At 42.3% G+C, this 16529-nt stretch overlaps 1 protein-coding gene across 4 annotated transcripts in view; it reads left to right on the top strand.

Annotated features, from left to right (window-relative positions):
- The window catches only part of phc2a (polyhomeotic homolog 2a (Drosophila)), a 17425-nt gene extending 1698 nt beyond the window's left edge, over positions 1-15727 (top strand). The window contains exons 2-15 of one of the 4 annotated variants that reach the window (XM_047041037.1): positions 3292-3512; positions 5063-5317; positions 6291-6368; positions 6498-6659; positions 7123-7209; positions 7323-7635; positions 9754-10193; positions 10307-10460; positions 12130-12341; positions 12768-12864; positions 13032-13149; positions 13293-13419; positions 13689-13965; positions 14066-15727. In XM_047041037.1, coding sequence (XP_046896993.1) covers positions 3354-3512; positions 5063-5317; positions 6291-6368; positions 6498-6659; positions 7123-7209; positions 7323-7635; positions 9754-10193; positions 10307-10460; positions 12130-12341; positions 12768-12864; positions 13032-13149; positions 13293-13419; positions 13689-13965; positions 14066-14220 — 2634 coding nt within the window. In that variant the 5' untranslated portion in view covers positions 3292-3353 and the 3' untranslated portion in view covers positions 14221-15727. Of the gene's footprint in view, positions 1-3291; positions 3513-3540; positions 3624-5062; positions 5318-6181; positions 6197-6290; positions 6369-6497; positions 6660-7122; positions 7210-7322; positions 7636-9753; positions 10194-10306; positions 10461-12126; positions 12342-12767; positions 12865-13031; positions 13150-13292; positions 13420-13688; positions 13966-14065 lie in introns of those variants that run through there. The other 3 variants (XM_047041036.1, XM_047041039.1, XM_047041040.1) reach the window with 3 other exon arrangements.
- The last annotated feature ends 802 nt before the right edge of the window (positions 15728-16529 follow it).

Below are 16529 nucleotides of genomic sequence, written 5' to 3'. Positions count from 1 at the left end.
CAAAACATGACCTTCTAGTGTGTTCTGGAATTTTTACGTAAATTTACTGTGTAGTATTTTCATGATAAAGCAAGTTTGTGATTTATGATCACGTTAACCTGATTTTACAATATTGCTCATTGTATTTCCTTCTAGCCTGCACATAAGCATGCTTATAGTAAGCTCTACTGATTCAGTTTCCGGATAAACACATAGGTGTAATAATAAAATCACATGCCAAAATTGGTTTCATTCATCTTATATGATCTTTCTGTCCTTAATTTACAATTGAAGGGTACTATTTTAGACCCCCCCCCAACACACACACACACACAAACACACACACACACACACAAATTCAAAAGGAAACAAACGCAAACGAATCCCTAGTTGTCTTTATGATACTGAAAGTGCATCTCAGGGGGGTTTCCTTGTCAGATTAGTGCCAAAATATCTAATACTATCTAGGTTTTCCTCCTTAACAGTAGTCAGAAAACAAAGTGCATCCTCAATACTGTCCCTTCTCTGCATGACTCCCCAATCAATAAAAACCAGGACAACAGAAGTTGTATATCACTCTGCCTCCCCTCACACAAAGAGTCATCCCTTGCAGACAAAGCAGGCAGGTTTATGGCACATCTTAAGGAAATAAGGGCCACAAATCTCCAAGTCTGTCAGGGAGAGCAGAAATTACCCCTACAACACACCCATTGATGATTTCAAAAGCAAGGGGATATGAACTGCCTTCAACAATTCACTTACTCCTATACTAGTTTTCTTCAGTCTCTTCAAACCACAAGTAATGTACAGTGCACTGGCTCTCTGAGTCTCAATATTATTATGCATCCCCGGGAAAGACCTTTGATGAATTCACTTGCAGGTTGAGGGTCTAAGCTTTTAGGTGTGACAGAAACACGTGACACTGCCAACAACCTGTGAAGGACTTGAAGATACAACTGAACATTCAGGCATAATGACAAGTGCATTTTGTGTTGCTTAGTTACATCCATATTATAAGATAAAGAAGATGATGAAGCAAAATGAAGATTAAGTAAATCATACATTTATTATTGTCACATTTACATGATATTATACCATCTCCCTTCACTGGAAGGGAGGTTGAGACTTGCTGTTAGATGATTCGGTAACCTGTCCTGTCCAGACAGGCCTATGTTTGGTGTCATATCTAACTTCTTGCAGCTAAATCCCCAGATGCAATGTGTGTCTTGACAAGACAACATAGTCAACAGTTGAGCTTAAAGAACTTGACAGGTTAATACAAACTTTACCACAGTCCCTTGTGGGGTTTTCAATTGCATAGAGCAGCGCAATTTGTTTTCCCTTGGTTATGTTTTTATGTCAGGCAACGTTTGAATATCGAGAGAGAAAAGGAATGGGTCGGTTAAACACGTATTAGAGATGAGGAAATGAGATGAAAATAGAAAGAGACAGTATTTTCTGGGGGTATTACTTGAGTGCAGTGTCCTCATAACATCTCTACCCTAGTGGTCAGTTAATTCCTTTTTGCATTTCATGTTAGTGTGTCTGTATGTGTGTGTGTGTGTGTCTGTGTGTGTGTGTTGTGAAGCAAGTGCCTGTGGTGACAGGGTAACACATCTTGAGCAGACGCTCTCCCAAACTCCCATTTGGCAGCAATGTGTGGGAGAGGCTGATGTTAGTGGAGCTGCTCTGCACACACAGCTGTAAGTCAATGAGTTATCCTCCACTTGCCCCAAACGTACCCATTCTCCATTATCCCCTAATTTCTCAAACCTAGACTTCAGATTATAGAAGGGGAATGGAGGGCATGAGACAGAGAGAAACACTGAGAAAAGAAAAAGAGACGATGGAGTGTGTGTACTAAATTGATTTCAGTAACTTAAACCAACATTTGACAAACGTTTCCTCGGTTTTATTCATGGACAATGAGTTGATCTGAAGCTTGTCTGCAGTATTTCATGTCAACTGTCCACTACCTTATATGAGTGGGTACAGTGGGTCCCAGTATTGTTACTTTTCATGGCACAAACAATGATTATGTGTAGCTTCAACATACTATATAACGCATATGTTGAAACTAATTTGTTTTATTATGTGTAGCTATATTTTTATATTTATAAATGTAGTTAAACAAATAAATACTTTTGTGTACTTTTGTCCATTTTAGTTTGATATTTGTTATGCATTAACTTGGATTTTATAATCTTAACCTAACAATAATCTTAGATGCTGAGTATGTTGTTTTACATGCAGCAAATTATGTTGTTTGCCTAATTATACCTTTTACTAACAAATGAATGCTTAGTTATTTGAGATCCCAGCGAATCGAGAGAAGCGAGAAGATTTAGTTCAAAGAGTTTGTTAATGATGATGGGACACATAATTCTTACCCCTCTTGGGCATTTAAATTCAACCTGTCAAACTGTTAAGTGAAGAGAGGAGGTTTGAAGGAAGGTTAGAGGATGTCTCACAGTAACGTGTTACACCAATGCCTGTTTAGCATTAATTCATTTTTAAAAACTACATTAACTGTTGATATCTCTTGATATGGAGTAGAGTGACTCTCTGGATTGAGTCAAATGTAAACACACCATCTGTTTGTGTAAATTAGTGTGATTGTAGAAGTTGTCATTAGTTAGTCCTGCTTTTTATAGTCATCATGAGAGAGCAATGTGGTCTTAAGCCAGCGATTCATGTTCCTCCAGTTTCTCTGAGTGACTTGTTAATGAGCAATTTGTCTGAAACTTGAGTCCTTGGCCTCTCACCTTTTGGAGTGGTCTGTGATATTGGGGCTGAGGGGTCACGAGCCAGGAGGGAGAGAGCTATAATGTTAACAACACCCTGACTGTGTTTTATGAGACAGGCTAAACATTCTAAAGGTGCTACAAAAATGCACCAGTTGTACAAGTGTGTTTCTGTTTTAGCCAGGGTGATGGTTTCTCCTGGAAACACTGCTGGATTCAGAATCAGTGGGGTTTCCACTCTAATGAAGTCATGCACAGTCACAAACTATTTATCTTCAGTTTAGAGAGCAATTGGAGTAAAAAACATATATTTCAATAATCATTCTTTAGGGCACTGAACATTTACAACTACTGCTACACACCTGTTAGAACATTTAATTTGTGTCATTAGACTTGAATGACTCTTAAGTGACCTTAAAATAGGGATCCAAAATAAGTTTGGTTTGTTTTACACTTGATTTGCATACAAATGATAAACCATTGTTTAAAATTGAATACACACAAAATGTACCAGGATAAATATTTAAAAAATCTGTCTTTCTCTTTCTACCTTTTACTTTTCTTTCAGGTATTGAAAGTGTCAGCCAGAGCAGTCACCGTGGATCGTGGAAAGTGGAGGTGGAGGGCACCATGCAGAATGAGCAGGGCCCATCAGCCTCTAGTGAAGGCATTACAACTCCCAGTATCACCAGTGTGGCAGCCAGTATTGTCACTACTACCAGCATGGGGAGCCCTACTGTGTCCCAAATCTCAGTCTATGGAGGGATTCCTGACAGACAAACTGTTCAGGTACAACATTCCCTTGGCACTTCAATTTCTCTGCCCTGAGAAGACTGGCCTTTTAAAAGGAAACTTTGCTGGTCACTGTTGCCATCTACTGGTTGACATACCACTGTGCAGGTAGATATTAAATACCCTCAGACTTTCACATGGATCTGAAATCAGTTGAAAATTGAAATTAAATTCACATTTAGCTTATTTATAATTGATTTTATCTTGCAACGCCTGCACTCACTGATCATTCAGACATTCTCTGTTGTCTGTGTTGTAGTTAGCATGTCTTCATTTTGATCTTTATTGCTGACACTACTGACAGTGCCATGGTTCAGCTACAAAGGACTTGTCTGAATTAAGGTTATTTTCACAGTTGACAACCTTTCCAAAGAGGGCAACAAATTTAAAAAAGGCCACTGAATAACTCTAGGCTGTCATGAGGATGATGGTGTCATTAATGTTTAATCCGTTGTCATCGATAGTCATTCTTATCATGTTGAACACCAGGAATCCAGGAGGGTGGACACATTTCAAAAAACAGGTCACAGTTTAACCCTTAGGCCCAGCACAGATATCTCCATGTTGCCATGCAACCTCACATTGGCTGTCAGTTATTCTGAGATGTGATGATGCTGCTGGTGAGTCCTCCAAGGGCAGGGTGGGAGGGCCTAGCTGGGCTGCTCAAAGGAGCAATTGGCTACACAGACACAACATGCATTTAGAGGAGCTCACCAAGTATTAGTGAATCCAGGTTCAAGAAGGTTCTAAGTTCCTAACATTATATAGCTCTTGAAGCTGACAAAAAAACTGAGAATAATAATTTAATTGTTCACACAAAAATTGGATATATAGTATTATTATTTTTACTGGATGCATTTTTTTCAGGGCACACAAGATGATTTAAAAAAATGTTTCTGAAATATCTATAGTGTGGTGAGTAGTCAGTCACTGCTATCAAAGTTTGTATTTGTATTGTTATTAATCTTATTGAGGCAGTTCATATTGATGCTTTGAGTATGTTTAGTGGGTAATAAAGTTTTTATAGCATTATATTTTTACTACCTCTGCTGCGGTAGACACCTTATACGTAAATTACAACATAAATGTACTGTGTATATGTATAGAAATCATACACAGATGTTGCAAACGGGCATAGCAATTCACACTCGATGCATCGGAGAGCAAGCACACACAAACAAGTACACAAGCAGTCATTTTAGGCTTGGTTTGGTTTGTTGTAGTCTACCATTGTTTAAACAGGGGCCCAAGGGCTAGTTCTGTAGTGTGGAGGCAGTGATGGAGTAGGGCTGGCCCACTGGGGGTCACTGGGTCTGGGGGGGGGGGGGGGTATAGGTTGGGAATGTGGCTCGACTGTCACCACTCTGACTGATGATTTAGGGGTGATGGGGCACTGACCAGACAGTTCTAGAATTCTTTCCATTTTTTTCAATCGAGTTTAAAATTTTTGGGATACAAGATAAACGTCTTGACTCTGGTTCTTGTATAAACCTGCACTGTCTATGTGGTAGCCTCATGTCTCTCTCTCTCTCCCTACTTTGCTGTAGGTGATCCAGCAGGCCCTGCACAGGCAGCCCAGTACTGCAGCTCAGTACCTGCAGCAGATGTACGCAGCCCAGCAGCAACACCTCATGCTGCAAACAGCAGCCCAGCAGCAACACCTCATGCTGCAAACAGCAGCCCAGCAGCAACACCTCATGCTGCAAACAGCAGCCCAGCAGCAACACCTCATGCTGCAAACAGCAGCCCAGCAGCAACACCTGAGCAGTGCTCAGCTCCAGAGTCTAGCAGCAGTGCAGCAGGTCAGCTGATCTACACTGCCCACAACTTACTGGCCACTTTTTGTGGATTGATAAATAAACAAATGCAACTGTTGCAGAAAGATGAGACACCACGCTGCCTCCACGCTTAGCAGCTTTTCCTCTTCTTGTGGGAGCTCTTGTGTCCAGGGGGGTTACATGAAGATTTAGAACTTATGGTGCTCTGCCTCTCTCAAAGAACTTCCTTTATTCCCTTCCCTTATGCCCACGGTATTTCCTGAACTCTGACAGTGACGAATGACTGTTTACATGGGGGAATACTGGGCCTGTACAGCCAAGGGTCTCACAACAACATCCCCCACATCTTTCATCATATCCTTGATCAGACAGTGAAGACATCAGCTACACGTGTATATGATAGCTTGATGTCGGCTCTATGTGGTTTTTCTTGTCTCTGTCACATTCTTTCTTTACGGAGGGATATTGCATGGCATCACACCCTTTGTAGTGGTTTGTGTGAGACAAGACAGTACTAAAACATCGATCTGAATACAGTGGATACAGTTGCTTAAGTGCACAAACCAACCACATTAACTGACAAAATTCATAGTCTACCCTTGACAACAGCCGTAATTACAACCATTAACACAACACACTTTCATTTGTGCTGATGAGCTCATCAATGGCCCTCTGACAAGTCTTTTCCCATCATCCAGCTTGAACACAGCACAGCATTCACTGGTCTCCATCTGTCTGGGGCCGGGTGTAAACATGGCCTGATGTATAACTCGCTCCTCCCATGGGAAACACTCATCTTACACTATGAGGGTCTGTAGGCTAAGATGGATAATAAACCACTTTGGGTCTCAATCATGGGATCATGGATTGCTCTGCAAATAGACAGACGGTTTGCAAAGCACTGTACTTATCCACTATACGTAAATTGATTAGCCTTTAAATACAACAACGATTGGTAAAATAGTAACTTTTATGTTAACATTTTTTTTTCCCCAAGGCAAGCATGATGGCCGGAAGACAGAGCTCCAATGAAAATAGTAACACAACTCAACAGACAGGAATCGCACAGACCACTGTGAGTAATGTGTCCAGGGATACTTACACGAACATAGAATTAACGTTAAGTTAAAAAGAGCATTGAGTTAAAAAGATGCACAGAAATGGTTCCAGTGATTACTGTGCTGCCTCTGTCTACTCATCACAGATCAACCTGGCCACACCTACAACATCAGCCCAGCTAATCAACAGAGCCCAGTGTGTTAGCTCCGCCCCCACGTCCATCCCTCGGCAAGCAGTGCTCTTGGGTAATGCCTGCAGCCAGGCCCTAACAGCAAGCCAGGCTCAGATGTATCTGCGGGCTCAGATGGTGAGGAATTGTGGTTTCTTTGCATATATTGTACCAGCCTACACACATATACTTTCATATGGAGCCTTTTTGAACATGCAGTTATGGTCTTTGAGAATGTGCAAAATCTTAGTATTCTGTGAGAGTAGGTCATCTACTGTAGAGAATTAAACCTGGCATGTTTCTACTGGTTCATTCAACTTCTTATTTCTCCAAAATCCTCCTAAATGTATGAAGTATCGTCTTCATGCTGTCTGGATAGTCAGTTATTTCACTGTTAAGATATAGGGTAATGTGGATTGGAAGAGAGATTAAAGGTGGAGCGGCAGCTGTGTTTTTAACGCCAAAAGTGTTACAGAGAATTTTGAGATTTTGGAACAGGGACTTTTTCTGTGGTTGTGGTGGTTTTGATAATTTTATAAACTGATATGCACCTTAAATGGTACCCTGTATGCAAAAACATCCATTGCTATCCATCTTCCAGCTTATTTTCACCCCAAGTGCAGCTGTTACTGCTGTCCAGTCTGAGGCTTCAGCCCAGTTTTCCAACCGACCGTCTGCTTGTGCACAGGTGATGTCCACCACATGTACTCTTCTATGTATCTGGGTGTTGCTTTTTCATTGCACTGCACTGGAAAAGTATCATCCAAAGCTGTCATTTGACAATTTCCTTTCTTTTCTCAGGTCCAGAACCTTGACATCCACAGCCAGCAGGGGACTCTCTCAACCTGCCCCTCCACCCTCACCTCCTCCTCCACTTCCTCCTCCTGTGCTCAACTCCAGGGCCTGTGTCTAAAGCAAACCTCTACAGGGTCTCAGCTCTCCCTACCGGCTGCCCACTTCAGGAGCCCTGCCCAAGGGCCGGGACAAAGGGCGAGTCCCCAGGGTGTCTCCTCAGGCGGAGGGCAGAAAGCAGAGGGTCCACTGGAGCTGACACACCTGGTGAGCGTGAGCCGCAGTTTGACGGCTGTTAGTAGCCATCCCCTCATCAGCCCAGGTAAGACCACAGAAATGTAGACTCTTCTTTTACATTTCGGATGCACATGCCAAGAGAACTGAATTGTATGCAGACCAACCGAGTGCACTCCTTAAGCTTCCCCATTTCCACACACATCAGTACTGACAGGAATTTCAGCACTATCAAAGTAAAGCAGGCTTTACTCCAAATGCAAACCAGCCCCTCATTAGGCAATTTCAGGCCGCTCCAAATACGCCCAGTAATACAGGAAATGGCTCATGGGGAAAATGGCTTCACATCGGACAATATGAACCTTGTGATGGGTCCTAAAGCAAGAAAAAGTAAGGTGTCTTATTCCTATGTTGGCAAAATTATGTGCAGTTTAACAAAGAGCAGTTGCAATTCATCACAGTTAACCGGATCTCTTTATGCAACATGTAGGTCTAAATGTAATATAAACTATAAAGCAATCATGAGCTCAAGATCACACCCTTTCTAATATAGCAATCCTCCCATTTCTATATTTACTTACTGATTTGAGAAATATTTAGATTTCAATAGCACATTGAGATCTTCATAGAGTCTTCTACAGTCTTCTATTTCCTGCTGCTTTGTAGTTCTTAAGCAAAACCAGACCAGTGTGCAGGGGAAGCTAAAGGTGAGATGTGTGGGGCTGCAGCAAAGGCCCAGGCCGGGCCTCCCTTCTATGAGCTGTTTATAATGAGCTACCAGATGGAGGCTGAGAGGACGGCACATCTATGTCCCTAAGCATGCGCACACAGGAAACCCATCCCCCCATTTTAGGGGTTAAAAATCAATAGGCAGGGACAGGAGCTTCTGTTTTTTATTAACATGCATGTTGTAAGGGATTGGGCTACCGTTTGGTTTTACCGTAAATATTCCTTTGATCTAGCTGCGTGATATTGGGGTTGGAAGGGTCACTTGGGCTCAAATGAATTCTTGCCTGTACATCTGACTCATGTTAACTTGTCTGTAGCGTACTCCTAGCCATCCAGATCCTAATGACAACAGCTGCTGTTGTTCTTCAGTGCAACCCAGAGATCACACATTGTGGCCAGTCTGCCTTGTCTGGACTTGAAAATCACAACACTGCACTTGAGTATGAGGTTGGCAGATGGGGTGGTAAACTGCATAAGGGTGGTGTGGCACTCTGCACCAACTCCAGCTGAGGCCACAGAAACATGTGCAGATTGTGCACATGGGAGGTCTGACTCACGTCTCTTGGCACTGATTTTTACCTAAATATCTCAAAAGCACTGAATGGATGGATGTCAAGTAATATTGTCCTAGTTACATGTTCCTTGTGTGATGTGTTATTTCTAAGTGAAGTACTGTTTCACATTTTGACGTTTCCTGGATGTTTCCTAGAACTGGTCAATATTTTGAAGAAAAAAAAATGTAATGCACACCCCAGTACCCTTTTCTGGCCTCAAACACAAAAGTGTGTTCTATCCCTGAACCATAGCAGAGTGAGTTGTCGAAACACACCATCTACTCTCTCATTATTTTGAAGCCTACGGTTACATAGAAACTGTAGTTTATTTCATGAGTCGGCCACATCAAAGGAAGCATAATTTAGGGCCGAAGACCATGAGAGGTTCCACATCTGAAATGTGACCTCACATTTCTTCCTGGCCATCTCTATCCATTCCTGCATACAAAGTAACTTAGTTTCACATGTGGATGAGCAGAGCTATTTCACAGCCTCCATCCGTTTGGAAGTGCAATGTAAAGAATGAGACCCAGGTGACTGATCTCATTAACCTAAGGCACACAGTCTGTGCTGCACATTGTGATGGCAGGGGATGTCAAAGCTATTATGCTACACATTGTTGGCACAGCTTTGTGATATCGATGCCAAAATGCCAAATTTCTGGTGTGGAATGAAAAACTAAATGAAAAGTATGTAAAAACATATTGAATTTAAACTTGTAGAAGCTCTCAAAAGTTAACATTTGTAAAACTGCGTTTAAGAGATTTCAACCCAAGCAGATATCTAATTTGGCAGGAGAGAAGTGTTTTTGCATAAGTTGGGAGTCCAACATGGCTTCCACTCATTCACATATTACATCCAAACTTTTTCTTAAAAGAGGCTTTCTAGCTGTTTAGGATGTTGACATGTTCTGTCTGTTACAGCATATACCCAGATCCAGACTCACCAACTACTTCAACAGCATAAGCAACAGCAGTTTGTGATCCAGCAGCAGCAACAGTCTCATCCACCCCAGAGGAGCCAGGCCGCAGTGCTTCACACAACGTCCCTTAATACCCACACACAGGGCCAGACGGTGCAAGACCTGGCTATCCATCTCCAGGGTCAGACCCATTCCAGACAAGGTCCAGTCCCTGTGCTTCCAAAAATACCTGTCCCCAGCCAGCAGACCACTATCTTCCATGCAACTGTTACCCCTAAGGTGCTAGCCCATAATGGTTCAACCCAAACCCAGAATGGATCATCTTGTACCCAGAATGACAGCAGACCCACCCCTTCCCAGAGCCAGGCTGGTCAGCCTAGTGCCAAACCTCTGCAGCAGGCTGCAGTCAATCTTCAGATCGAGCCACAATATCCAATCCAGGTTAGAATGCAACTGAAAGAGATGCTTTTGCTATTATCATCTACTATGCTTTTCAGTTTATCATCATGCATAGTATATTACATTACTCTTCATATTCTCCCTTTCTACTGTAGGACAGTGCCAATAAAGTGATGTCCAAACTTGAGCTAGCCATGGACCACAGCTCAACTCCATTTAACCAGCAGCTAACCATGAAATCTAGTCAGGAGGGCACCACTAGAGAACTTGGTCCAGATACCCTGAGCAAACCAATCATTCACCCTGAAGGTAGGCATGAGGTTGAGGTGACTGGGGACAGAGTTTGTTGCAAGAGAGACAGATACAAACTGAAATTCTCCATAATGTGAAACAAAAATGCCTGTTGTGTGCAGTAGAAAGTGGCTGACAGAGTGGGCTCTAGCTGGCAAGAGAAGGCTTATTGACTGCCTATGACATCACTCCCTCCCTTATTCACAGCCATCTGTAGGTTTCCCTAGACCCTAGTAACAATGGCAGCCTCCACTCCAGCTTTCCCCTCAAGCGGAAGACTAAATCTGTCACACCCTAGTGTCCATTGTACTGCTCCGCCAAAGACAGCTTTCACTGCAATTATGGGAGAGGTCTGTGGAGAACAAAGGTGACCATCTTGTCTGACAGGTGTCTTGTCTGTCTACTGAGTATTCGCACATGAATATTAGAACTGTAAGAACCAGAACAAGAACCTTTTAGCAAGTCCTGTCGAGCAATTAAAGTGAGAGCTATTCTTTTGTGATGGTGTCACTTGCTAGAATACTTAGTGTAGCCCTGCCCCCGTAGACCTCCGCCAGGTTCCAAAGTGACCTTGTGCCAAGCTGAGGACCAATTTGAGCATGCATGTTACCCAGATATTAGTTCTTTATTTATAGTTAATCTTTTTATGAATTACGTATTTTTCTGCTGCGTCTTGGTGTCAGTGTAGTCAGCAGTGAAAGAATAAAAAGCCTCCGTCGATGTGTGGGCATTGATGGGTTTTGTAGCTCTAGGCTTGCGGATTTAGCCAATCAGAGAGAAAGCTTGATTCAGCTACTCACCACCATTGGATACCATTCCTACTTGCGCGGGCCAATGGTGGGGGTCCTTTATTTCCTATTCAGTTCCCGCATACAAAGGCGATTATAGTGTACATGCAAACTGTGGCCTGTGGGAGCTATCGTGCTCGACTAAACAGAAGAAACGCTGGAAAAAGTTTGGATGTGATTTTGTGGGCTACTTCCCATCTACTCATGTAAAGGGTGCGTGGTTTCATGGAATATTTTGAGGTATTTGAGGTTATGGTGTGCTTGTTCTGGGTTACCTTGGCGGAGGGTTTATGAAAGAAAGCGTTGTTTGGAGCAGTCGAACAAAGGGGTGTGCTTTTCTTCCCCGTTGACCATTGTCAAGGCGTCTGGATCAGAGCGGCTAGATTTGTAATTTGAAGAAACGTGTATGTGGATATATTTGCTTTATGCTTTGGCCAAACTGATAGTATTATAAAAAATGTATAGGCAACTTTTCATGTTGTCGTACTAATAAGAAATAATATATATATACTACCCAGTTTAATCATGCTTAGCCTACCACATCGCGTAATAAACTAGATAGGCGGTTAAAGTTTATTTATTTCTATTTGAACAAAACGCGAATGTTTTTTGTTGGTCTCGCATTCAATTTTGTGATAGCTGGTCTAACGATCAACATGGAGAAGAGTAAACAAACTATTAAAAAGACCCTACTATTGTTTGATCAAGGCAATGCTCCTGCAGTGTGGGCTGCGTGCCTTTATTTCCAAAAAGCGAATGCACAACCACAGGTACCCACTTTTGTCCAGCAAGTCTGTTATGGCAATGTGCATTCCGCATTTTACGTCTGTAATGCATGCGTGCACATCTGATAAAAAAAAAAGATAACAATAATAACGCTGTTGCAATTTCACCAGCAGATAAGGGGGGCGTCGAGAGGCTGAATGCGAAACCACCAGGTGCGTGCTCAGCCCCAGTCATGACATCGGGGAATGGGAACAATGCGCCCACGGTGACTGGCAGCACCCCACAGAATGGCGAGAGCAAACCCCCCCAGGCCATAGTCAAGCCTCAGATCCTAACCCACGTTATAGAAGGATTCGTTATCCAGGAAGGAGCCGAGCCTTTCCCTGTGAGTAGGCTACAAAACTTGGTAGAAAATTTATGCATACATACACAAACTTAGTCGCGCGCACTCACACACATTCGTGATGATAATCATGTCTGATGCTTGTACTTAGCTAGACCTCCTCTAATCGTTGTGTTTCTTGGATGTATCTGTAGTGAGATTGGTTGTTTTTGGAGTTATTTGAACCATGTGGTCAGGGCCATTGGACTAGGTCCTGGTCACTAGGACACAGTGATATTTTACTTCCCTCTAGTGGACAACAGAAGCACTGGATCCCATAAATCTTACTATGAAACATGTTCCATGACACTAGGAGTTGATGATTAGTAACGTGAAGAACAGCACAGTTCGGTCTTGTCTATACCTTGCAGCACTTAAATTTGGTGGAACTTTTCAGTTAAATTCTGCTGTGTCTTTCTGTCCTTCCAGGTGGAACGTCCCTCGTTTCTGATCGAGAACCTGAAGAAGCAGAAGCTGACCCACATCAATACCACAGACTCTGAGATGGAGGACCTGTCTCAGCAAGGTAGGTGCCACTTAAAAGCTAAACCCTCTCAAGACCAAGGTCCATGAAAAATGTCTTAATTACTTAAATGTGTGATGTCTAATACACACATTTTCTGTCAATACGTTTGGCATGTTCTCTATTTTGCTCAGTAAATCTGTGACTGATAGGCTGTTCTGTGTGTGCAGATCTGAAGCAGCAGCAGCAGGAAGAGCCCATGCTGACCTGTGAGCTGTGTGGCAGAGTTGACTTTGCCTACATCTTCAAGAGGTCCAAGAGGTTCTGCTCCACAGTGTGTGCCAAAAGGTAACTGAGTTTCCCTGTGTGAGTTAGCTTAGGAATGTTGATTTACACACAGCTATACTATAGACCAACTCTTTTTAAAATGGTCTTGTGCTGCACATGCTCATTATGTACAGAAATTCTAATCTGAGAGGATTCTTTGCTAGGTACAACGTGGGGTGCACAAAGAGAGTGGGCCTGTTTCCCAATCGAAATACCACAATGGAGAAACTAAAGAAACAGAGGGCATCCAATGGAAACAACCAGAATACCAGCTTGGAGTCCAAAAAACAGGTGAGGGTGTGTGTTTGTGTGTGTGTGGGGTCATTTCACAAGCAATGTGAGCATATTCGATGTTGGCACCTACATAGATTTAGCTTGCCAGATTTGTTAGCTACTAGCGTCCTAGTTTGCGCTATATACCTAGTGTGTAACGAAATAATGGTAGTGATGGTCAGCTACTGCATTGGACAAGTATTTTTTTAAATTTATTTTTGAAAGTGACTTGTGAGTGTGAATGCTCTTACACAAAAATTAGTAGAGGTCCACCTATTTGTTTTCAGACTACTGCTGCCAAGCAACCAGCTGGTGGCTCTTTGTCGTCTGTCCATGCCGGTCAGGGGGAGTCCGGCCATTTCTCAGACATGTCAAGTTATGACGGTCCTCCTTCTCCACTGTCTGCTGCCAGCTCTGGTACCCTGCGGGTGCAGACGGGCAGAGGGCCTGAGCGCTTAGAGAGTTGTGGGAGACAGCTGCCCCTCCTCTCCCAACACTTCCTGCCCAGTGACCCTGGAAAGTGGAACGTAGAACATGTGTATGAGTTCATCTGCTCACTGCCAGGTGGGCGCTACCAGGTTTTTCAAATTATACTCAAATGCAGTCAATACTCTTACCAAGGTTGTTTTCCTGACTGACCAAGTGTTGTTTATTTTGGTCCTAGGTTGCTTGGAGATTGCTGAAGAGTTCCGTTCTCAGGAAATCGATGGCCAAGCCTTATTGCTGCTGAAAGAGGACCACTTAATGGGGACCATGAACATCAAATTGGGACCAGCGCTCAAGATCTTCGCTCAAATCAGCATGCTCAGAGACTCGTAGCCACCTCCTCGTTAGGCCAGCTCTTTCTTGGCAGAAAGAACATGGTACTGGCCAGGATTCCAAAAACAGACCTCTGACAGCTAAACCCTAAATATGCTGGGCGGTTGTGTAAGACTAGCGCACCACTAGTCCATAGCACATGTGTGGCACAGTGAAGATGAGTCCATAGAATGTCTTTGCTTCAAGTCGATGGACAGCCTCTACTGTTTAAGTAACTTCATTTTATCACTGTGGATGAAAACTGGGTAGCATGAACAAGCTACACCCCAAATGGACACAAAGGTGTGACAAGTCTTTTACCAATAGTTAGGTCAGTTTTTTACCAAATGTGAGCTTAATAAATAAAGGTGGTCACATGTGATTCTCCATTTGCTCACCACAAGGTATGGCACAGAGTAATAGTGCAGCCACTGTCTGCCTTGCTGGCGTAGCAACATACTTTTAACAGCTAAGCTCACTTTAGCATTGGATTTTGCCAAGTTCGTAAACCTGTACGCCTATTCAAAAACTTGGAATTCCCATCGGACTGCTGACATTTCACCAAGCATTGCTCTTCCAGCCAAGATCTTGATCAGTTTTTAACGTTATATTATACAGTTTGGGGAACTATGAAACACTGAGTATTCTTTTCTTTTTTCCGATTGTATGTGTGCCATGTGTGTCACATACTATTATCGCATCGGTTGGGCTGTGAAAGGTCAGTGACAACCAAGGTCAGAGTTCAAGTGTATGGACTTTGAGTGCAGTGCTTTGTGGCAAGTTCGTGCAGTGTGCTGCACCACTGGTAGCTTCTGCATGGGCTCCACTGCTCTTCCATACGAAAACAATGGCACAGCCAGCGCAGAGCGCTTTCAATCCTGATCATGTGTCACCAGCTTTAGAATTACTCATTTGTCTCTTGGGGGACAGTATTTAGGTTCATACACAATATTTGGATTTGTATCTGGATTCTGGATGAAATATTCAGAAAAGAAGCACAAGATGCCTTTGTTCATATTTTGTCTTTGTTGAATGTAACAGACACTCTAGTGGTGCTTGTAGTACAATACATGTAATGTGTGAGGTTAGATTTGATATTAGATCTAGTCTTGTGATGGTTATCTAAACCATGAATGCCTGTTCATTAAACCATATCTACCACCAAAAATACCCCTTCCGTGAAATCAAATGTTTCATCCTGTTGATCCATGAAATTTAAATTTTGTACACATTTCTGAAAATAATACGTTGGCATATGCACAGACTGTTGTAATAAAATGATGTACAAAGCAGATAGAATAAGATGAATAGTATTGAAAACACTGTATCAGGGGTCTGTAGAGGATAGTCACTTACTTGGTCAGAACAAGTTTGACTGTATTCAATAAAAGTAGGAAATGAATGTTTGCCAGAATTTTATACATTCATCAGTGTCACATGAACATGTGACATAATCAAAGCAAAACTAAATCCATAATCAAGTGATCAGTTTGCCCCCCTCACCCATTATGGGTGAATATCTTTTTAGAGTTAATTTTTTAAATCACCTACAAATGTTAAAGGTTGTCATTACATACTTGCCTGCAAAACACAATTCCTGTTAACGGTTAAAAGGTTGAGACACTTTGTATTTTATGAAATAAGTGTAGTTTACTGTATGAATACTGACTTGGCCTCTAATGTCTTTTAAAATGTAGTCTACCACGACACAAAAAAAGGTTTAAGGTCAGTGTAAACTATCACGTCTGCATGGATCTAGTAAATATTTGCAGATACAAATGATGACCTTGTTGCCACAAGGCAGTAATGGTAATGCATATTTATATTTATTTTCATTAGAATATATCTGACACCAAAGAGTGTGACTTCAAATTAATTCCTAAAGAAATGTAAGAAATGCAACAATATTGTCATTTAATGAAATGATTTCAAATGCTTTTGATTAAATGGGTCTTAAATACATAAGACACTACAGAACATAAAAGTCAAAATCTTAGCTGGAATTATCGGAGAGATGAAGGTCTCCACTCAACAACTAGCCTGGCTGCCAGCCCAACTTCTCCCCGCCCCAAAAAAAATTTGGTCGGGAAGTTGGGTCTGGAGGGTCTCGTATTGTAGCCTGACGTTGTCATACTCATAATTCTAGTCAGAATATGAGTCTGAGAACTCTCCGTTGGGCTTTGACTACGAGGCATGTTTCAAACGAGCCTGGAAAACAAATGCCTCTTCGCTCAATTGGATAGATCTACAACCAATCAGAGCAACAGAGTTTAAACAGAAATTAAACATTTACCGATTCCCGTAGGAAGGACGGCAAAAACATATTTTCC

The sequence above is a fragment of the Hypomesus transpacificus genome, chromosome 18, assembly GCF_021917145.1.
Source record: "Hypomesus transpacificus isolate Combined female chromosome 18, fHypTra1, whole genome shotgun sequence".
Classification (NCBI taxonomy): domain Eukaryota; kingdom Metazoa; phylum Chordata; class Actinopteri; order Osmeriformes; family Osmeridae; genus Hypomesus; species Hypomesus transpacificus.
Note: the sequence above shows the minus strand (reverse complement) of the source record. Positions and strands in the feature narration are given on the sequence as shown.